This window comes from Spinacia oleracea, chromosome 4 (assembly GCF_020520425.1).
Source record: "Spinacia oleracea cultivar Varoflay chromosome 4, BTI_SOV_V1, whole genome shotgun sequence".
Classification (NCBI taxonomy): Eukaryota; Viridiplantae; Streptophyta; class Magnoliopsida; order Caryophyllales; family Amaranthaceae; genus Spinacia; species Spinacia oleracea.
In genome coordinates, this window is record NC_079490.1 from 174,432,831 (window position 1) to 174,457,826 (window position 24,996).

General features: G+C 36.6%; 2 protein-coding genes across 2 annotated transcripts; one reads left to right on the forward strand and one right to left on the reverse strand.

Moving 5' to 3' along the window:
- Nucleotides 1-11,743: 11,743 nt before the first annotated feature.
- On the forward strand, nt 11,744-17,275 carry LOC110786486 (NAC domain-containing protein 54). The gene is made up of 4 exons (XM_021991043.2): nt 11,744-12,041; nt 12,185-12,462; nt 13,770-14,165; nt 16,577-17,275. The coding sequence occupies exons 1-4, from the start codon at nt 11,885-11,887 to the stop codon at nt 16,817-16,819; spliced, it is 1,074 nt and encodes a 357-aa protein (XP_021846735.2). The 5' UTR covers nt 11,744-11,884; the 3' UTR covers nt 16,820-17,275.
- Nucleotides 17,276-19,421: 2,146 nt separating this feature from the next.
- LOC110786527 (probable amidase At4g34880) lies at nt 19,422-22,896 on the reverse strand. The gene is made up of 5 exons (XM_021991085.2): nt 22,266-22,896; nt 20,994-21,208; nt 20,638-20,880; nt 20,325-20,523; nt 19,422-20,217 (listed from the first exon to the last, which is right to left on the reverse strand). Exons 1-5 carry the CDS (start codon nt 22,746-22,748, stop codon nt 19,843-19,845), a joined length of 1,515 nt encoding a protein of 504 aa, XP_021846777.1. The 5' UTR covers nt 22,749-22,896; the 3' UTR covers nt 19,422-19,842.
- Nucleotides 22,897-24,996: the final 2,100 nt, after the last annotated feature.

Sequence of the window (24,996 nt, forward strand, 5' to 3'; positions counted from 1 at the left end):
AAAAACTGTAATGATGATGTATGAGCAGACTGATTGCAATAGCAGCCTGCATTTTGCTGTTATGTATAATTAAGGCGGTCCTCAAATACGACCAGTCCATAAATGAAGGAAGAAAAAAGCAAAAAACAAACGCTGCATAAATCAACACGCAAAGGTAATGTATGGATGTGATCAGTAACAGTAAAGAAAATAAATGCCGTTTGGGCACTTTACTGTGAAGAGTAGCAGTCCATAATAAGTTGATGTGATTAGTAGCTTTGGAGAAAATAAATGCCGTTAAGGGGCACTCCATTGTGAAGCGTAGCATTCAACGAAATGTATGGATGTGATCAGTAACAGTAAAGAAAATAAATGCCGTTTGGGCACTTTACTGTGAAGCGTAGCAGTCCATAATAAGTTGATGTGATTAGTAGCTTTGGAGAAAATAAATGTCGTTAAGGGGCACTCCATTGTGAAGCGTAGCATTCAACGAAGTGTATGGATGTGATCAGTAACAGTAAAGAAAATAAATGCCGTTTGGGCACTTTACTGTGAAGCGTAGCAGTCCATAATAAGTTGATGTGATTAGTAGCTTTGGAGAAAATAAATGCCGTTAAGGGGCACTCCATTGTGAAGCGTAGCATTCAACAAAGTGTATGGATGTGATCAGTAACAGTAAAGAAAATAAATGCCGTTTGGGCACTTTACTGTGAAGCGTAGCAGTCCATAATAAGTTGATGTGATTAGTAGCTTTGGAGAAAATAAATGCCGTTAAGGGGCACTCCATTGTGAAGCGTAGCATTCAATGAAGTGTATGGATGTGATCAGTAACAGTAAAGAAAATAAATGCCGTTTGGGCACTTTACTGTGAAGCGTAGCAGTCCATAATAAGTTGATGTGATTAGTAGCTTTGGAGAAAATAAATGCCGTTAAGGGGCACTCCATTGTGAAGCGTAGCATTCAACGAAGTGTATGGATGTGATCAGTAACAGTAAAGAAAATAAATGCCGTTTGGGCACTTTACTGTGAAGCGTAGCAGTCCATAATAAGTTGATGTGATTAGTAGCTTTGGAGAAAATAAATGCCATTAAGGAGCACTCCATTGTGAAGCGTAGCATTCAACAAAGTGTATGGATGTGATCAGTAACAGTAAAAAAAAATTATATAATAATAAATGCCGTATGGGCACTTTACTGTGAAGCGTAGCAGTCCATAATAAGTTGTTGTAATTAAAAGTGTTAGAGAAAATAAACGCTGTTAAGATGCACTCCATTTCGAAGTATAACATTCATTTCGAAGTGTATCGTTCAACAAGTTAACAATATAGAAAGGCCGATAACAAACAAGAGTTCATGCTAATAAAATGGAAGTATCATAGGCAAAATAAAGTAAACATACAATCAAAAACTACTTGTTATAAATGCACGATTACAGCAGAAAAACACTAAAAACCGACAGCCATCACCAAAAAATCTTGCGAAGTGATTAGCTGATCACAAGGCACAAAAGATGTCGGTTAAAAACCGACACTCCTAAAATAAAACGATGTTCTAAGATATGTGACATCAACAATAGGTGCCCTAACAGCATCTGGCAAAAAGTCAAAAGCCAACCGCCTAAACTAAAAAACCCTAACATGTATGAGGCCGGCTGGGAAAAGTAGAGGATCCGCAAGAGGAGGAGGGTGATGACTGCCAAGACCGTCAAACGGCATGCTCATCACCAGACCAATAGGCATCTTCTGGAACTTGCAAGGGGGGCAAGGTTCTTTGATTGGCATTGCAAATCACAGCCTCGGGTAGCTCCTGAGGCTCAAAGCCGGTAGCAACCTTGTACAGTTCTTTCTCCTCATACCCATCCTCAAATTCTTGCCACCCATCCTCATCCAGCTTCTTCACATGGCAAACGACCCGATGAGCAGCGCACCAACCACCGTTATGGCGCAGAGTAAGAATATCATTAAACCAGTCAGACTGGAGAAGCTTATCAACAGCCCTCTTGGCGGCAGTCTTCTTCACCACAGGCAAACTCTGGTTAAGATCAGTCAGCTCCTGAGTCACACCGTCTGCCCTCTCAGTTTCAGCCTTCAGCTTCGGCTCAACCTCTTCCAGCCTTTTGTTCGCCGCCTCCAAATCCGAAGAAGCACTCTCCAACTTCTTCTCGTTATCCTTCAAAGCAGATTCAACCGCCTCAGCCCGCTTCTTCAGCTCGGCAATATCAATGCTATTCTGCGTCAGCTGCATCTGGTTCCAACGATAGACGTAATACAAATCCATGCTGGATTGAACAGCCTAAAAACAAAACAAAAAGCAAGTGAGTAATCAAAAATAGCCGGATAGAAAGTTGTAACAAATTAAGCAAGAAATACCTTGTACAAATCGTTGAAATGCTGAGCAGCAGGGGCGTCAATCTGACCCTGTGGCCTGTCAGCAAGAGTTATCAGATCCCGAAAAGCACGGTAGCCCAAATCCCCACCGTCCTTAGCAGAATCGGTCGCCACCGACTCCCCACACAACAGATCAATGTGTGGGTAGAACTGATCGGTGGGTTCGCCGCCAGAAGACCCGAACCATGATTTCATTGCTTCCGGGATCTTAAAGGGTGTATCCTCAATCCAACCGCCGGTACGAAGCGGCAGATGATAATTCAGTCGAGAATCACCAGATCGATTCTCACTACGACTAACAGGAGGCATACTAGAATTACCCCATGTCACAGCGGCCGACGTGGCACAGTGCTGAAGCGGAGCCTCATTCTCGCCGCCACCACCTTCCACGTCTAAAATCTCAATGGACGGCTGCGGAGACGGGTGAACCGCAACAGCAGAATCAGCCGTCTTTTTGAGAGCATCGTCAGCGGGGAATTCGTATTGGTCAACAGCAGCCGAAACATCATCGCCGCCAGCGGCCTTAGACTTCTTAGTGGGGTCAGAACGCCCACTAGTAAGTGACAACCTCTTTCGAGTCTTCCCACCATGGCCGGTTGGATTAGATTGCATAGTGGGCGGTTGCACAGTTTTTGGAATAGAGACAGACGAAGATTTGGTTTTAGAACCGCCGGCAACACGATTCTTTGCAACAGTAGCAGTTGAACGACGGGAGGAGGCCCGTGTGGAGTACGTTGATATGGTGTCGTACTTTCCCTTAGGTGGCGGAGGCTGCGTGCACACAGGTCTCCAATTCTCGTCAAATCCGAGAATTTCTCTATCCAATGTTTTAGTACCTGCAAAGACAACGACTCAATTAAAACCGGCAAAAAACTTATGCAATACACAAAACTATAAATAGCAATAATAAGTACATCCCATTCAGCTAAAAATATGTTTACCAAAGCAGTGGGTGTTGCAAAGGCCGACAGCAGACAAGGGCTGATTACCCAAAATATAATAGGCATTAGGGAGCCAATTCCGATTAACAGCCTGCTTTTTGCTGAGGCCGACATCTAAAATGTTACACGCCAAATAATCAAAAGCCTTTCTCTCCCGCCGGCCCAAACCACGCTGGTTATACTGCTCCATTCGAGGCCGGGGTTTAGTAAAAGTCCGTCGGATTAAAAAGCCGTCAGGAACTTGAACGAAGTAAAAACGATCCAGCCAATCTTTACAGCTCGACAAAGGAGGATGCACAGTCTTTCTCTTCGTTGCGCTATACGCCGACATCCACCCCGTCTCTCCATCCTTCTTCAACCATAACAGCCGCTTGAATAAATTCAACGTCAGCGGCCATTGTTTAAACAAACACAACCAGACATATGAGATAACAGTTCTGATGGTAGTAGGGGTAACTTGGGCCAAGCAGACATTCCAAGCCCGGAATATTTTCTCAACAAAAGGGTGCAGAGGAAAGCGAAGCCCAAAATCGAAATGCTTCGCATACACAGCAATATGGCCGGGAGGACAGTCAAATATAGTTGCACCTTCATCCGGCACTACCAGCTTATACTCAGCCGGTAATCCAAGAAAGGTCCCTCCATGAACCACATGATTCTTCTCTATGATCAGATCGCGCCAAGTCGTCAAAATCGCGGTTGTACGAGGAAGACTTTTTAAGGGAGGGAGTTCTTCTTTCCTATGAACATCCGTGGAGTCGTCGGTAAAATAAGGCTGCTCTTTAGCCTCATCCGCAAGAACTTCAGCGACTATCACGTCGGCCGGATCGTCATCATGTGAACCAATACCGTCGTCTCCAGTGTCTGCGTCATTCCTACCAGAAACGCCAGCATCATCACCATCATCACCCCTATGATCATCAACATCCTTGCCGGCGGAATCCTCGAAGATGGAATCACCATCGGAGTATTCGCCGGTAGCCATATCAATATCATCATTAACAGGCTCTTTACCAGGGCGGCGGCCACTAGTGCTAGCCGGTTGTTCGGAAGCCATCCTATCAGCCTGACCAAAAGAAACACCGAAGTTGCCAGTATTAGTTCCATACTGCCCGTGGCCACTGCCGGCGGAATCCAAGAATTCCCGGTAATCACGAATATAATACCGCACCGAAAGGGGAGAAACATCTAAAGCAGGCTCAGAAGCCGGAATAGGATGCTCATGAGACCTCATTTCCCGTATCATTCGAGCCCGCAGATGATGTAGGGCATAACAACGCTCTCTCTCAGCCTGATTCAAACCCTCGTCATAAACCTCACGAATGGCAGTCCGTCTTAAATTAGATTGATAGTACGGCTCCTCCCGGGCCCAACTACAATTACTCTCTTGAGGAACACTCCAACCGGTAAACCCAAAAGGCTGAGAAGAAGGGTTGTCCCCACCCAAATTTTTGGTCATTTTGTTTTTAAGGCGGCGGATAATTAAAAAATTTGACACCACAGAAAAGCAAAAACAAAAATATATGTATAGCAAAGAGTAGCAAAATAGAGGAGGGGGTACCTACTGTTTTTATGGAGTTTGAAATACAAATGAAGCACGCGAAAGAGAAAAACAAGGAGAACCTACAAAAAATACAGAAACGAAAGAAAATCAAGCACAAAAATAAAAGAGAGGAAGAAAAACCCGAAATTCAGTAACAACGAAAAGGGAGGCTAATAAACCTTGGAAAATTCAAACCACAACAACAGCAAAAGCTTGAGAATCAAACAGCAACAAAGTTCAGCGAAAAACCCCAGGGGAAGAGAGAGAGAAAGGTCGGAAGTTCAAGAAAAAAGTGGGCGAAATAAAAAATCTCGAAGAGGTTAAGGGCTTTTATGGGTCAAAGAGGGGTATGCGAAACGTCACGACCCGTAAGTCAAGCAGTTAAAAGGTCAGTTACACTCGAAATCAACGACCCAGATTAAGCGCACCAAATAATGCTCGGGATGAAGGCCACGTGGGAGAACGTGGGTAACAATCTCCCGCCACTTGCAAGATAAAAATTCAAATAATGCCTAGTCACCCACAGCATCTTCAAGGTGGCAAGTCGTCCAAATCTTTAATCAAGGGGGCTAGTTGCCAAAAAATTTCTATAGGGGCCAGTCGTCCTAATATTTATCAAAGTCATCCAAATGTTATCAAGGGGGCTAGTTGCCAAAAATTTTCTAAAGGGGCCAGTCGTCCTAATATTATCAAAGTCGCCCTAATATGTTATCAAGGGGGCTAGTTGCCGAAAAATATTTCTTTTCTAAAGGGGCTAGTCGTCCAAATATTTTTTTCTTATTAGGGGGCTAGTCGTCCAAAAATTTTTTCTTATTAGGGGGCTAGTCATCCAAATGTTCTCTAAGGGGGCTAGTCATCCAAATGTTATCTAAGGGGGCTAATCGTCCAAATTTTTTCAAGGGGGCTAGTCATCCAAATGCCTTCTAAAGGGGCTAGTCGTCCAAATTTTTTCAAGGGGGCTAGTCATCCAAATGCCTTCTAAAGGGGCTAGTCGTCCAAATATTCTTTCTCAATGGGGCTAGTCATCCAAATGTTTTTTTTCAGAGGGGCTAGTCGTCCAAATATTTTTTCTTATTAAGGGGCTAGTCGCCCGAATGTTTTTTCAAAAGGACCTAGCAATGTAATTCTTCATTCAGAGCGAAGGCAGTCGGCAAACTGTTCGCGGTCTTTCCTCAAAAACACCAGCAACACAGTCTACGCCCGCACTTCACTCTGAGGGGGCTAGTTGTACCACCAGGTATCAAAATAGTACTTATTTTTTCCGGTTTAATCAGAGCAAGCGCAGCAATTGTCATATATGCGCTTACTCTGAGGGGGCTAGTTGTACGGGGTGTCCTACCGGCACCACTTGGTACCGGCAGAACTCCCCGTAGGTAAACTTAACCTGCAGATAATCTGGTCATATTAGGAACAGAAGGGCTACCGGCAATATTGGAAAGACCCCTACCGGCATTATCATGAAGATAACCAACCAAGGGTCACTATCAACAGGTCGCTATCTAAACACAAGGGACCCACCTGATCGTACCCTTGGATTGGTCTATATAAGGAGCACCTCATTTATTGCTATGAGGTACAAAAACACTTAAACACACTTCTTTCTTACTCTCTTAATCATCTCTTAATCTCTCAGTAATCTTACTTAAGCATCGGAGGGGGGATCCTCGAACCACCCCCGAGGCTAGTTAATCCATTCTGTTGTGCAGATACCAACCGGCACTCTCGACAGGAATCCAGTATCCCACAGTCAGCTGTTCTCATTCCACACCCGGAACAGATAGTTTTATGTTTGTTTGTGTTGTTTTTTATTTATTTTTGAAGGTCCTTCTTCTCATATGAATAAAAAAACACTTTCAAATTAGTATTTGAAATAATATAAGTTAATTTTCTAATATTATATTAGAGTTTCATTAAATATATGGGCATAGGCCGCATACATTAGGAGGAGAGAGTTCACCTTGTATATAAAACCAAAAGATGTTCCACTTAGATATACGGAGTATGATGTTTTAATAGGTTAAGCCTATTATTTATTCAAAAAAAATTACACTGATATATAATGTTTAGTGGCGTTAGATCTTACTAATTCCACACTCATGATTATTCAACGCAGCTAAATAATGTTGTTACTCTTCTTTTTATTTTATGGAGTATTTGCCAAAAGAAAAAATGCAGTTACCCTTTAGTTCTTTACCGAGCTGGTCAACCAATAATCTAAACGGCATGGTAAATTTTAGTAAAAGCCTTACTTGGGGGGCGTTTCAAAGCAATCTTTTGCAGCTATGAGCCAATGAATGACTCCTCCGCTTATTTCAATGAATGTAAAAGTTGTTACAACTCTTTGATTAGCAGCTGAGCTCATCTCTTAAATAAAATCAAATTGTTTTCAATTATACGTCAACATTTTTGAAATCACATCTGATACAAACATCACCACGACTTTTACAACAACAACAACAACAACAAAAAAGTACGGAGTATTAGCTAAAACTAATAGTATAAGATATTTCGATCGATCGAGTAAATGCGTAAGCTAAAGGGGTAACACTATAAGAATTTGTATCTTTAATGACAACCTAATAATTACGGGTTAAAAATTTCGTCGCAAAAGCTTTTTGTGACGGGGCTAACAACCAAACAAAGACGAAAATAACCGTTGTATGTCTTTTACGACACATAATGACTGAATTTTCCATTAACGATGGTCCCCTTTTATGACGGGTTCGCGACGGGAAATCCCGTCGTTAATCAAGAATTATTGACCTTTAGCGACGGGATTACCCGTCGTTAATGGTACAATTTCTTATAGTGTAAGTTGGTAACCAATAATGTGCGGTATGTGCCGCGTATTTTGTCCCTCGTTCGAGATTAAGGATAACAACACGTATAACTCATAGAGTCATAGACTCATAGGTCATGCTTATAGGGATCAATATTGGCACTCCCATATGTAAGAGCACAGTAAATTGTGTCTTTACTCACAAACAAGAGTGTCAAATTTCCCTTCTTATTGTGTCACGCATGTTGATCCACTTACATGTCACTTTAAACATGCATTTTCCTTTTTGCTTCAGATTGATCATCTAACCCTAATTAATTTAAGCTCTTGTCATGTCGTGCCAAGTTTTAGGAATGCGGCTAGACATGTGTCAATCCATGTTAGTCTTTAAGAACCTGGCTAAACATAGGCACATAGCCTATGTCACACGAGGTAGGTCTCGTGCCGTATACCAACAAAAAAATAAAAATAAGGTTCAATAAGTAAGTTAAGTTTCAATCAAGTCCAATAAGATATAATAAGCTTCAACGAGATCCAATAAGCTATTTTCTCAAGTTTACTAGCTCTCTAGCTTGCAACCAAGGCTCAATTAGATTCATTTAGTTCTAATAACGTACTTGTTTAGTTCTCAACCAGACTCAATATGTTTCAATATTTTACAATATGTTCAGGAGATTTCATATAAAGAGAACACAGTCATACCGAATATAAATCACTAAGTATGTCTATAACCTAGTAGAGTTATAGGTAGCACCACAACCGCCATAGCAATGACAACTAACAAGGTATAGTAATTTAATTCTTAAGTATAAAGAGAGCACTTTAGTTAAGAAGAAGAGACCTAGGGCAGAGAGATTGAGATCAATGTTCTCTAAAGAAAGCTGCACTTGTTCTTAAACAAGAGACAATTATATCGTATTATGATCAACTTCATTGCTACTCTATCATAATCATAACCCAATAGAGTAGAGAAGATGATATTATTAAAACCGACGAACCACATGATTATGATTTATGATAATGTGATGATCGGATTAGAATAATTAATTAAAAAGATTATCCTAGAATTGCGTGTTGGTAGGGAATAGGACGGTTAAGTGGGGTACACAAATGGCTTTTAAAGGGGCCCATCTGGTTGATGTTAGAATGAGAGCAGACAAAAGCAGGGAAACTTCTTATCCTCCCTATGGATTTTCACACCCAATGCTACCCCCTCCGCCTCTCTCTCTCTCTCTGTATTTAGTATCCATTAAAGCCAAAGTTATACTCTTGGGCTGGCATTTCATACTTCTTAATTAACTCTAAATTTAGACTTTAAGTTTCTTCTATTTACTTAATTTTATAATTAGTTATCAACCTTGTTCATTTTTAATCATTATTGCACATTTATATTAACATGCATTTGGTAAATTTCAAAGAATTAAAGTTATCCGATTATTGAAATTCTTAAGAGATACTAGGACTAGATCTTTGTAGTACATACTACATAGTGATTTTTTAACATCCCCAAATTAATACTCCCTCTGTTCCGGAATACTTGCACCACTTTTCTTATAAAGCCGTCCCGGATTACTTAAACGGTTTCTATAAATGGTAAACTTTAATTAATATTATATCAACTACTCCCTTCACATGTTATTTTGTGGTCGCATGCACCCTACCCCTTACCCCCTTACTCCCTTTAAAAAGTTGACACATACCCCTATCTATATTAAAAAATACCCCACTATCAACTACGAGTAACATCTATTTAATAATAAGTCAATTACTTTGTATTAAACTTTATGTCGGTCAAACCGGTTCAAGTATTCCGGGACGGAGGGAGTAGTTTTTCTCATTATCACAATTCTCATAATTCACATATTAAAACGAGTTATGAAAAGTGGCGGTTTTTTAAAAAAATTCAAAGTAATATTTTTTCTCATTATCACAATTCCCGTAATTCTCATACCAGAACAAGTTATGAACAGTGGCGGTTTTTTAACATTCCCAGAGTAATAGTTTTTCTCATTACTAAAATTCCCATGATTCACATATACCGAAATGAGTTGTGAACAGTAACGGATATTGAATACTTTAATTAAGAACAGATGGGTCAAACAATATAGTATGGGATAATAGAACTTTAATAATACTTCCATTGTTTAGAATTTAATACAAGTACATTCTATATCACTTATGTTCTTATATTATCATGAACATTGAAAGGTATGGGAATTTTATCAGTTTATCCCAATCATATTTGAAAGTAGTTGAAGACAATGGATTGTTCTAACCTTAATTACTTTCTAAAACCTAACTCCAAGCAAAAATATATGATCCCAGCTAATAAAATAATTAGAGACGATGAAGTATTGGGATCCTACTACATGTACACCCAGTGTTTGTACACCATGATTTTCTATTGGTTGAAATGACACATTTATTGTTTTTCATTCTCAATTTTTAGTGGGTTTGATGACGTGTCAACAAATTAATAGTGTTATACAAGAGAATCTTGTACACTAGATGTACACGTAGCTGCAAATAATATATTTCGCACTTGGTGTATTAAGGAAATAACACTACTATTGGTTCAAAAAGATTGTTTTCCAAGAGAATTGAAAAAACGGGTCATGACTCGTGAGTGGTGCTTGACTGCTTGTGGGTCATATCTTACTAATGATTTTGAATTTAGACGTAATAGTCGTTGATTGCTTTAATAATTCCAATAATAAGTTGGTAATTCAAAACTGGTAGTTACCCCACCTCAATTCTCAAATAGGTAAAGTTGTTGACAAAAGCATGCCTAGTCCTTTCATTAGGCTTCCCGAAACTGCTGTAAATGTTGATTGCTTATGTCGATAAAAGTACGTGTATGTCCAAATTGGGATATCTTCACATACAAATACTGAAATACATGCATAATCCACAAACAATGGAAGTCTGTAACTAACGTAACGAACAGTTCAAGAACGTACCTTATCACATTTATGGATCTTTTACATGCATTTGTTTGACCTAATCTAGGCCGGCTTTTTTACATGGATCTTTTACATGTATGTACAATAAGTTACACGCGTCTTATGAGATGTATATACTTCGTACCTTAGTATTTATAAAGTTTTATCTTATAGGCCCTTATAATTATCTACGCTCATCATTGTAGTCCATATTAATTAGTAGGCACTATTTCCCTAGAGGTCAGGTTAAACTGTGTACATAGTTTAGCTACTTTATTTTGCGCATAATTAGAGATGAAGTATGTATTCATAATTGATAGAAGCTACTAAGTATCTTTTCCTTTGGCCGGCCTACGTACATAGCATGCTAAAAACACTAGCGATTGCAAGTTTTGAATATTACTCAAGTTGTTCCGTTAAACTCATACGTAGTAATGGATTAGGAGAATGGCCTTTACGTATATTGATATAACATTATTTATATACACAACTCTAATACCATAAACGTACTCCTTAACCTAATAACATTAAGAAGCTTTAGCTAATACACACTGAAATTACATCTACACTGTAATTAATTCCTAATAAGTTCCAAATTAATTAATTGACATCATGGGTTCCTTAATTTACAACAAATGATATAAAAAATAATGTAAGTGTCCTAATTAAGAAACAAAAGCATCTAATATAGATTTTTACACCAAGGGATGGGGGTCCAAAACGTTAAAAAGGAGAACATTATTGGAGCCTACAATCTTGATGGATTGATCATGTTTTATCCAAACTATCTTTATTGATCACACTCCCTTTTGTGTTCTTCTCACTTGTATTTTTGTCTTAACTTGCACACCTCTCTGTCATTCTCTCTCTCTCTCTGGTTGTCATTCTTTTCACTTTGCTGGTACACTAACATTTTTACATTTATTATGATGGGAAAAGGGAAATTAAAGCAAAGGGCAAAGGCCGCAAAAGCATATACAAAGAACAGAGGAGAAGGTGTTACATACATATATCATATATGTAACGTTATTTTATGAAATTATTTAATTATATAGTATAAAGTTTGGAAATTTATAATCTCAAAAAATATAGGGTTCAACTTTAGTTACGATCCCAACAGTAGCTTCTATATAATTTCAGTTTCAATAAGGTACAAGATTGTCTTCTCCTTCTTCTTCTTTGGCCCCTCACCCCCACCCCCACCCCCACTTCCTTTCCCAAAAAAGACCATATTAACTTCTTCTTCACTAGCTAAGCTACTAGTACACTTTTTTGTCCATCAAATTCATTCCCAACTAAAATAAAAATTCCTATATGGCTCCAGTGAGTCTGCCGCCCGGTTTTCGGTTCCACCCTACTGATGAAGAGTTGGTTGCTTACTACCTTGATAGGAAGATCACTGGTCGTAAAATTGACCTTGAAATTATCCCTGAAATCGATCTTTACAAATGCGAGCCTTGGGATTTACCAGGTACCTACTTTTCTATTAACTAATTCATCTGATACTAGCTCTCTTCTTCTGGAATTAATTAATTTGTTATATATTTAGCTATTATGATTCAATAAGAATTAAAGAAAAGAATTTAAGTGAGTTAGTTTGAATGATCGATGTAGATAAGTCGTTTCTACCGGGGAAGGACTTGGAGTGGTACTTCTTCAGCCCAAGGGACAGGAAGTATCCAAATGGGTCAAGAACGAACCGAGCAACAAGGGCAGGCTACTGGAAGGCGACAGGGAAAGATAGACCCGTACACTCACAGAAGACTGCAGTGGGGATGAAGAAGACATTGGTTTATTATAGAGGGAGAGCTCCTCATGGGCATAGGACTAATTGGGTTATGCATGAATACCGTCTTCTTGAATCTCTTTCTGGTTCTACTCCCTCCCTTAAGGTATGCACCTTCATCCTTATGCCTAATTTATGTTTTCTTCCTATTAATTAGTATTACATCCCCATTCAAATTACTCCATATTAATGTCCAACATATTTTCATTTTGTTTTATAAAAATTTACATTCTAAAAAATTACTCATCTGATCAGTTATGATCAAGTATAGTAAGCTAGAAGTGTAAATTAATATGGCGGTGCACCAGAGAGTACTCAATACGCTAAGTGCTTCTTATTTGGCGCGTGTATGACACGTACGTCTAAAATTAAAGCACCCGTTTGAGTACTCTCAGATACACCGTGTAAGATTCTTTTTACATTACAACGCAATCTTATAAAACCCTCAAAAGAGGAGAAATAAATTTAAAACAATAAAAGGATCGGAAAGATAAAATAACTATAAGGGGGACGTAGTACGAGTATGGTGATCTAGGGTTTGTAGATTTTGGTAATTAAAAAACGATTAAAAAAGAAAATAAAAGGAATCAAACAGTAAAGAAAAGAAAAGAAAAGAACGTTGCATGACAAGATTCTTTAGAAAATCATGATTATATGCATGAGATCCATCCAGCAAACGTAGACGACAGTAATCATGCAATCATCATCTTCGATCGTCTTTATCTGGCATTGCCGCGTCATAACCTAGATCTAATTTCATTTTTATCATTCATTAATTATTATTCTTATTTACCTCCAGCTTTTCTTAAACACTTCTTTTCATGTATCATTACGTACACTTCCCATCAATTTGAATATATTTCAAATTACCCCGCTTTAGTTTCATCCCTTGATTAAAATAACATTTTAACCCTAACTCATGACATTTTATTAAACTGCAAAATACAGTATAATTTGCTTTACCACATTTCCATTTCGCTTCATCCAAAAAGGATTGTCCACTTTATTTATAAACTGTGATTTTAATAGATGTTAATCTCAATAAATTTATACATTAACTAAATTTATACGTAGTACTACGTACTGTATGAGTTAGTGAAAATAAATCATTTGAATTAAGAATACGAAATCACCCTTTATATATTCTTCAGATTAATTATTGGTTATAAGGAGTAATAGCAGCACATTTAAAGTCTACAAGGGTGCACCGTGCAATCTTTCACATTTTGCTTTACATGTGATAAATCACCCGGCATAGAAATACTTTTTAGAGTGATAGTAACGCTAAATAACCAATAAAATGCATGCCTGACATTCCCGTCTCACTAAACAAACATCATAATAATTATATTAGAAACTTGATTCAGATGTATATGATATTACTATTTGTAACTTAATTAATTTAATTTATAGGAATCATACGCTCTATGCCGTGTTTTTAAGAAGACAATTCAAAACAATCCAAGGACGAAAGAAGTAGATGTGTTCATCCCAGATAACGAATGCATAGACGAAAATATACAAAGGGATAATCATACAAGCGGCATTGAGAATTCTCGAAGAATTAGGGAAACAAACCAGAATCAAGAACACTTGTTAAGACTTGATAATAACAATAACAATGATGGGTTATTTACTAAGTTTCCTTCAGAGGCATCTTCAGAGCTTACTAATCAAGAAGGGACACCTACAGGAAGTGCTCTAAGTACTGATCATGATGTACAAGCCCCTTTGTTCGCTGCAGATGAAGCTAATAGTTCAGCACATTTCTATCCGTTTGCGTTTGATTACTCATCAAATCTTTACCAGGTAATTTTTGAATGAGAAAAAGTTAAAAGATCATATTATTAAAGCATCATATTTGAGTTTTAATATATTCATGCATATAGATTACTGTACTGCTTTAAGAATCATGAGGTCAAATTACAAACTAAGTCATGCCATAAATCATGAAGCTTTAAATCTTTAAGCATGTATCTTCTTTTATACTGCGGCCCTATGTTACATTTGTTGCTTTAGTGCTCTTCTCTCATTAAAAATAAAAAGTAGTTTTTCATACTCCGTACTCTGTATCATTTAATTTCCTTTTTTTTTCCTTTTTTTTTTTTTGCCTTTCAAAAAAAAACCCACTAGCTGATTTCACCATACGTTATTTTTGAAGAGAAATCATAGCTTAAGCACTTCAAAATAAAATTCAAAAAATTATTGAACAAACATATTACTGCGTACTACAATAATATTTTCAATGTAGTACCAAGTATATGAGTTTCCATCATGTTTTGAAATGTGAAACAAAAAACACGTATCCAGTGCATTTAGATCTAGTAAAATAAGGTTAAAGTTTAATAAGAAATATTTTTAATTTTTACGGAGTACCTTATAAATATGTACAAAATTAGGAATTAATTATCAAATTACTTCATTGAATAAACTATATATTTACTCCCTACGTCCTTGAATACTCGTCCCGTTTTCCTTGCCCCTTTTCTATAATTGACATTTTTTTTTTTTTCTAATTTTATGTTGTTTCTCACACTTACCTAAGGTCCCACTTGTATTCCTAACATCTAAAATAACATTAAAAAAATCTACCCACCCCTCTCAAAAAAGTTAACACATTTCTCACTAACTATGTTAAAAAAAAATACTTAATATCAACTACTACGTACCACTTAATTAAATAATAAGTTAGTTAATTAAATTGCCTTAAATTATATGCCGGTCAACCAGTGCGAGTATTCGGGATAGAGATAGTACTATTTGATGCTAAAATTTCAGAGTGAAGTAGCTTTATATTTAATTTTATGTTTATTGAAAAAAAAAGAAGGAATATGAATGAAGAAAACTACTACTCCGTAATGATTAGTTTCACAAACCATAAAAAGTAAAGTACAAGAAGAGTTTTCTCTGATAGTTTGGAAATGGTCCAACAAAGGTAAGATAAGGACTTTCCTTTGAGTATCTCTTTTGATCCTAATTAAATAAAAGTAAGAAAGGATTGTTTCAAGTAGTGATTTAGCTTCCTTCTTTTCATAAAGCTAAGTTTGATTATCATCTCTCTTAATTTAAGCTTGGACTCACTCACTCAGTTTATGACTGGAGAATTGAAACCTTTATCTATCTAGCTTTCTTCACCAACTTCTATGACTTCTTTTGACTGCTCCTAACTTCTTTTACTACTTTCTCCCTCATTTTCCCCACTTCTCATAAAAAATATTAACTCTTTTTTGTGGTTTTCTAATTCTCTAACCATAGAGATTAGAAATGGTATACTAAGGACAAAATAGTAACTTCAGATGGTATAGTAAGGGCTAAATGGTAACATCAGGTCATAAATTGAGTCTAACCCACGAAAAATAACATTTATCTTTGATTTGTGAGTATCAACCTATATTGTTTGGTACCAAATAAAAATGCAACCACGTTACAGAACTATGTTGTTTGCATTACAAGAAATTGTACTATTAACGACGGAAAATCCCGTCGCGAAAAGCCAATAATTGTTGATTAACGACGGGATTTCCTGTCGCGAACCCGTCATAAAAGGGGGCCGTCGTTAATAGAAATCCCGACGTAAATCCATCGTAAACCCGTCGTAAAAGACATTTGCGACGGTTATTCCCGTCATTGTTTGGTTGTTAGTGCGACGGGATTTTTGACCCGTCGTAATTAGGTTGTCGTTAAAGATACAAATTCTTGTAGTGTTGGTACTACATGAGAAAATGCAACTACTCTTCTTCTACCAAACTATAATGTTTGGTACTAAATGAAAATGCTAACTATTATTATATTGTGAGTGTAGCATTTCAAATCTGTACTGATTATAGAACAAGACATCCTCCTCTTTTCTTCCTACCCCAATTGGGTCCGAATCTTCTTCATCACGTTTATAATTCAGAGTACTCCCTCAGTCATCCTGAATAATACTGTAGCTTAATTAGTTGTCTCGTTAATAGTGTTACATTATTATTTGAACTAATAGTGTACTACGTACATGATAACTAAATCAAACAGAAAGAGTATTGGTTAGAGTGCACTCAACTTAAAGTATGTCTAGAAATTTGGAAAATATTACGAGTATTTTAGATGAATGGAAGGGATAAGAAAAATAGTTGGAGTTATATATGCTAGAAATGTAGTTGTATTTGTTAGTTAAACTTACTCTAATAATAGTGTATACTAGTACTAATGTGCATGATAAATGTTGCATCATCTTTCAGGATATGCAGATGGCAAACAATTACTTCAATTTACCACCTTTGGCGATTGATGACTTTCCTCAAATGAATTTATCAGAGACAACAATGGCATTGAAGCCAATAGACCATCATCATCAACAAGAGATGAACAACTTGGGGTGTGACAAATTCAAGGAATATATGAAAGGTGCAATGTTTGAAGACATATTTGATCTTTGCGCAACACAAGGGACGACTTCCATAAATCTGCCTCTAGAAGATTGATCTGATCTTACTACCTACGTCACGTACTACAATATGGTATAATACCTGTTAAATTACTACTCTAACATAAAAATTGAATTTTAGTGATCATAAAAACGACCCAAAAAAGAAAAGGTGGATTATTTTTGTCATCCACACAGGTTGGTGGGGTTCATAATATACTTGATGCCCAGAGAAAAGAAATCCAGGGCATTTTTCTTTTTTTTTTCTTTTTTTTTTTTTGGTGCATAAGAAAGCTCTTTGGCAATGCTCCCATAGAGCCCATAAGACCAAGAGCTGAATCACAAATATACTTATCATTTTCTCAAACGAGAGAGCTAGCTAGGGCCTAGAGGGGAGGCAAGGCATAATGGCATATACAATACATGGCTGTAACAATTAACTTTTCTTCTTCGGTTAAACTGAGTTGTATTATTATTTTTATTTTATTTGTGAAACTTTGGTATTGTTTTTCAATGGTGGTATATTGGGGTCAATTGGAAACGGAACCAAATATTATTTACAAGCTACTTTTACACAAACAACTAATATACTCCCTCCGTTCCGGAATACTCGTAACGGTTTGACTGGACACGCTTGTCACTACACAACTTTGACCATCAATGCTTTCAATTATATAATATATAAACTTAAAATATTAATATTTTGAAAATATATATTAAGATGAAGCCAACAATATATTATATGCTAATACTTATTTTCATATACTATAAATAAAATAGGGTCAAAGTAAATTATGTGAATAGTGCAAAAAGTCAAACCGTTACGAGTATTCCGGGACGGAGGGAGTAATCAGCTAGTCAAATCATATAATATAATCAGCTGAAACTAATACAACCAGCTAACCTCTAGTTTCCAAATACTTTTCTTGATTGCATCTTATTTTGCTCCTGATATTCTGGTAGATTTGTAGTTGGCACGGTGTCACGACTCACAACCAAAATATGGTTTATGCACCTGGGTACACAATGCTCACTATGCACCCTGTTTTTAAATGAACATATAGTTCAAATACAAAGAACATATTATTCATACCAAATGAACATGTAGTTCAAATCCATAGAACATATAGTTTAAATATTTCACTAGTACATATACATTGAAATCATTCTCCATGTTTATTAAATTTTCAATAAATGTTCAACAGGGTACACGATAAGCACTGTGCACCCGGGTGTATAATCCAAATTGCGACTCACAACTCACAAATGCATTTATGCATCTAGCTCATTTTTCTTCATAGCCGGCTCACTACAACTTATTAACACACCCGATTCTCGCAAATTTTTGGCTATACCCGGGTACAGTCAAAGCTGGCTGTACCCCCATCCAAAACGATGTCGTTTTGTGTTGTTTAAAATGAACATTAATATACTGGTACAAAAATGAACATTTACTATTTCGGAAATGAACATTTATTTATTTATTTGGAATGAACATTTACTATTTTGGAAATGAACATTTACTATTTTGGAAATGAACATTTATTTATTTATTTAGAAATAAACTACAAAAATAAACATTTACTATTTCGAAAATGAACATTTATTTATTTATTTGGAATGAACATTCACTATTTTGAAAATGAACATTTATTTATTTATTTGGAAATAAACAATATAGGCGCTTGTAAAAACATAAAAGACCAATGAAGTGAACAATTTCATTATGAACATTAACCATATATTTAGTGTGAACAAACAAATAAACAAAAAAGAACAAATAATTCAACAAAAAAGAACAAACAATATAAAAAAGAACATAAAATTCAAGAAAAAAGAACAACCAATACAACAATTATGAACAATTTTATGATGAATTTTAAAGCCAACATGAAAGAACAAACAATACAACATGAAAGAACAAACAATACAACATGAAAGAACAAACAATACAACAAGAAAGAACAAATACTGGTACAAAAATGAACATTTACTATTTCGGAAATGAACATTTACCATTTCGGAAATGAACATTTACTATTTCGGAAATGAACATTTATTTATTTATTTGGAATGAACATTTACTATTTTGAAAATGAACATTTATTTATTTATTTGGAAATAAACAATATAGGCGCTTGTAAAAACATAAAAAGACCAATGAAGTGAACAATTTCATTATGAACATTAACCATATATTTATTGTGAACAGACAAATAAACAAGAAAGAACAAATAATTCAACAAAAAAGAACAAACAATATAAAAAAGAACATAAAATTCCAGAAAAAAGAACAAACAATACAACAATTATGAACAATTTTATGATGAATTTTAAAGCCAACATGAAAGAACAAACAATACAACAATAAGTTTGATGAATGAATTTAAAAAACAACAAGAAAGAACAAACAGTACAACAAGAAAGAGCAAACAATACAAAAAGAAAGAATAAAAGATTAATGAAGAGTTTAATTATGAACATTAACCATATGATTATTATAAGCAAACAAATAAACAAGAAAGAACAAACAATATAAAAAAGAACATAAAATTCCAGAAGAAAGAACAAAAAATACAACAATTATAAAAATTTGATGATGAATTTTAAAAACAACATGAAAGAACAAACAGTACAACAAGAAAGAACAAACAGTACAATAAGAATGAACAAACAGTACAATAAAAAAGAACAAACAGTCGACAAGAATGAACAAACAATATGAGCGTGTCGTTTTTGGGGGGTACAGCCAGAGCTGGCTGTACCCGGGTACAGCAATTAGCGATTACCCGATTCTAGTACAAGTTATATAAATGGGCCGGGCTATCCGAGGAAGGTAACAGTAAAGCCCAAAACATATACTCTTACTGTAACCATAGAGACATAGAGTGTGAGTAATATGTGTTCGCTATCAAATGATTGAATGGGGGATTGAAGGCTGGTGGAGATATCCTTCCTTCCTTCCATTTTTAACCACAATAGCTAGAATTAACACAAAGTATAATTTGTATCCCCAAAAAAACACATGAATAATCAATTATTTTAACCACAATAACAAATATTGTAGGGGCAAGCTAGCCTTCAATCTTCGTGCCATTCAGGTGAATGAAATAGGGGAGGCTTCCTAGCCACAGTAGCTTGTTCAAACCCATAAGCAGCGGCGATGAGCTTTGGTTCCATTCCCTTCAACCCTGAGAATAAGATGCCAAATGGAGTTCCTTGTTCGTCATAACCAGCCGGAACTGTGATCCCAGGGTACCCTCCGATAGCCATCACCGGGATAGCCTTTGTTCCCGGTGTCACCATTGCGTCCAATTTGTTTTCTTCCATCATTTTCTCAAATCCTTCCTTGCACAACTTGTCGAGATGCTCAACTATGCTCTCTATTTCCTCCTCGTTTCCATGCATACTTTCTGCCTTGATAAACCCATCCTGCATGTACTCATTCGTCTTCTCCTGTAATACAAACAAGATTTTAGACTAATCTGCTCGTACGTTGTCTAGGGAAAACTGAAGAATGAGGGCTAATAAATAAGCTAAGAGACTTTGGATGTTAAGACTACCAGTTCAGGATTTTTCTCATTGAAGGCAATGATGTCTGCTAGAGACCTCACAGGAGAATATTCAAGCTCGTTGAGGTATTCAGGAATCGCATGCTTAAAATCAGCAAGCATTGCTGTTATTTCGCCACTATGATGAGGGTTGAGAATCTCAGCAATGTGTGAGATCTCAAGGTAGTCTACTAATATTGCGCCTCGTTCCCTACAAAATTTCATCACATGATCGACTTACTAACTTCATTCAACAATCACAAATGAGTATGGATATGGATAACAAACATACAAAATGATCTCACTAGTGTTTCAAAAGCTTTACCTTAATGTTTTGAGGTGGCGTTCAAAGGACTGAGCCACAGTGGATTCATGTAAAGAACTTACAAAGGGATGTCTAACAATGCCTAATCTCTTCCCTCTAAGGCCATCTTCTTGAAGGAATTGCTTGTATCCTCCTTGGGGTATGAATTTCGATGATCTTGTCGTTGCTTCCTCGTCTCTAGGGTCAGGACCAGCAATCTCATCCAATACATGTACACAATCAGAAACAGTCCTGCAAATGGGCCTGCAAATTCACATCATAACCAAAACAATTATGTTATAATACTCTGTTAGAAATGAGAAATGGATTATTACTAACTTACTAGAGTCTATAGGTTAGATGGTTTTTATGCGTACCCAACAGTGTCTTGGCGGGAAGAAATTGGAATGACACCAGCACGGCTAACAAGTCCTACAGTGGGCCGAAGACCCACAGCAGAATTATGATCACAAGGGCAGATGATAGAGCTGTGAGTATCAGTACCAAGTGATACAGCCACCAAGTTTGCTGCAACAGATATTGCTGAACCACTGCTTGAGCCACAAGGATCACCAGATTTTACATATGGGTTCTACAAGGTTTAAGATCAATTTGAATCAGATATTTCCAGTTATACTTGGTATGATAATCATCATTAACACCGTACTAATTTCATCAATTACTATGAGGTTGTGACTGTCCAAATAGTAACAACATGTAAATTCTTGCACAAGATGGTTGCAACTTGCAAGTTTACAACTCCCAAGTTGTGATTCACCCCCTCTTATACTTATTATCGATCCTTTCAATTATCTTAATGCCCAAAAGAACATCTCAACATGTAACTCAACCCGGCCTATCAAGTAAAGCGGATAAATGGATGATAGTTCGGGACAATGATCAAACCAAAAACTTTAATGGTTGGTTTTAAATGAACTGATTAAATCAACAATGCCCAAACTCAACCTAATTCGGGCCAGGCTGGCTATCATCAACTTAACTAAATGATTAATTAAGCCATTCTTTACAATAGTACTGTCACACCGTCACGGATAGAGTAATCTGAACTACTCCATATTATAGTGACAACTAATTTCAGACGGAAATTGTGAAATCCGTATGCTTAATGATAACAACTGTATTTTCATTTGCACCCGCCGCGTAATGTACAAGCTAAGCTACCAACATAGATACCACTTTTGGTTTTAGATTAGCTATATTATAGATTTAAAATACATGCAAACACATCTTGGCATAGTAGTCGGTCACTTTGTCTCTTAACTACTAATAGGTTGGAGGTTTAAATCCCAACTTTTGAGAATGAAAACAGATCTTTGACCAGCTCTTTACCCTTAATTGGAGTACGCCGGACAAGAGGGTCAGTAACATGTGGGTAATGGACTATACCAAAAAAATAACATGCAATAGTCTTGCCCATTTGGTAATTTGTACTCATTTCAAATGAACCCCGATGTACACAATTCGATATCTAAACTCCGGGTGCAATCATACCAGCACTAATACATCGGACAACACAAATATTTTGTAGAATTCATTGAACAAGTCACACTTGGCGTAAAACTCAATTTAGGTAAAGTAGAAAGAATAAAATGCTGAAAAAAGGGAGAATGGAGATCAAGAGGACTAACCACGCCTTGGCCAGCTCTAGCACACCAACCATTTGGTAGATGATCAATCGACCGTAACTTATACCACTCTGACAAACTAGCCTTTCCCAATATCACTGCTCCAGCTTTCCTCAACTTCTCCACAACTGTCGAATCACGCGCCACCACTGACCCCACCAGCGCGTAAGACCCAGCTGTGGTGCCCATTTTATCATTAGTTCCAATTGTGTCCTTCACCAACACCGGTATACCGTGTAAAGCGCCCAACTTACCGCCATTTTGACGGGCATTATATCTTTCCTCGTCGGCAACATCGGCGAGAGCCCGCGCGTCGGGGTTAACCTCAATCACAGCGCGTAGGATAGAGTTTAAGGTTTCGATGCGGTTGAGGTAATAGTCAACAAGTTGTCTACAGGTGAGTTTGTTTTGGGAGAACGCTTGATGGATGGCTGTAATTGTAGCTTCTTCAAAAGGGAAATCTTGACCGTTGGTGGCCATTTTCATCAAAGGTCAAAGGAGAGAGAAAGAGAGAGAGAAGTGGGGGAGGGAGGTTGGATAAAATTCAGTGTTAAGAATTTGAGATGGTGACGGTTTTGAGAATTTAAGGAAGGGGCGATCCGACCTGCTTAGAGCAACTCTAATAGTGGGCTATAAGGTGATGTAGCTAAGTTTGTCACATCATATTTCTAGCTACAATTAATTTAAGCTACAAACTTTCACATTGGTGGGCTACAATCTCTTGTAGCTCCCTGTAATATTGAATTCATATATTTTCCCTTTTATTTTTTGAGCTACCTGTTTAAAATAGCTATAATATTTTAGTAGCTGCTGATGTCATTATTACAACAATGGTGGGCTACCTGCTCATATATTCTTTTTATTTGTGAGCAGGTCCATTTTCCAACCATTGGAGTTGCTCTTAGAGTCATATCCTATCTCTGCGGAGAGATCTGTTCAATCTGTAAAAATAAAAAACCACGGACTAGAGTAATGAGTGGTGATATTAGGGTAATGATTTAAGGAGCTCTTAAAACTACAGATAAGCATTTACTCCCTCCGTCCCATATTTATAGTCCCGTTTGATAAAAAACACAGGTTTTATAAAAAATTAAATATAGTACATAGAAAAGTGGAATAAAGTACGAGTGATAATTGATTCAATCCCACTTGTATGGACCCGATCCACGCTATAATTAGCGTGGACCAGGGTGTTTTTGTAAATTAGCGTGAATCGGGTATTATACACGCAAAGACGGATTACTACGTGCAGAGTCATCCCCAAATCGATCGCCATTCTCGGGAATCCTCCTCCACCCGATTCTCCGGCTCCCTCAAACCCAGAAGTGGGTCTCGCAAGATCTCCTCTAATGACGACGGATTTGGCGGTGGTAGAAAGGACGACCAGAAGAAGAATCAGCAGCCATGGAAGGAGTGTGATGTTATGGAAGAAGAAGGGTTAATTGATGACGAGGAGAGACAGAAGTCGATGTCGTGGTCGTGCATCCAACTCCAGCAGAATGATGATAACAAATCTGAAAGTTCACCGGAGTCATCATATCATCACCGCTGGTGGAGAATTTCGAAGAGAGAGAAAGCGATCGAGTTTATTCGAGATATGAAGCGGGACCTTCAAGAAGACCTAGGCTATTGCGTGAGATGTGAAAGCCTATGCCTCCTGCTGCTATGTGTTGGCTTTCATTTTGGGTTTCTTTGTTTTGTTTTCTTTCTTTTTTATTGTTATGTGTTGGTTTTCATTCTTGGTTTATTTGTTTTGTTTTCTTTCTTTTTTATCATATTGTAAATATTTCTATCGTATAGTAATAGTTATTCTTATATATCATGTAGTAACTCTTTTTATTCTATAGTTACTATTATAATCATATAATTAATGTTATAAAATAGAGTAACTACTTCAAAAATAAGATTAATTATATATTCATTCTTGTAGACAAAAAGAGTAAATTATAGAAACTATATGTTTTGTAAAGTAACTATATCTTCATAATAGTAACTATATAAAAAATATAGTCATTTCGATAAAAATAACTATTATATCCAAAGAGTAACTATGTGTTCGGTAAAGTAACTATATCTTCATAATAGTAACTATGAATAAATAATAATATAGTCATTTCGATAAGAATAACTATTCTTTCCAAAGAGTAACTATATAATATAGAAAATTAATTTTAATTGTAGAACAATTTCTACGAAATATAATATAAAAAATTAGAAACTATATGTTCTGTAAAGTAATTATATCTGCATAATAGTAACTATGAAAAAATAATAATATAGTCATTTCGACAAGAATAACTATTTTATCAAATAGTAACTATATCTTCGGTAAAGTGACTATATCTTCATAATAGTAATTATGGATAAATAATAGGAAAATTTGTAATTATTAATCCAACCTTTACCCGGTTTTCTTTAATTAAGTCTACCTATGCGATATTTCTAAATAATCCAACTTTTATGACCCAAGTACTATTATTAAGCCTGGATGACCGGTTACCTGTTACAAAGTCAACGTTAAAAACGTTGACAACCTGAAGTTGGTTTCCCTCCTAAAATATTGGACACGTCATCATCACTTGCCACCTAAACAAGGATTTCATTTTTTTTTCAAAAAACCCTTAACCCTTCTCTTCTCTGTACCGTGTTTCAATTCCTCTCTCCTTCATTACTGCTGCTTCAACCAGAATTGTACTGGTTCATGACATCATCAGCGATTTTCTTGTGGAAATAG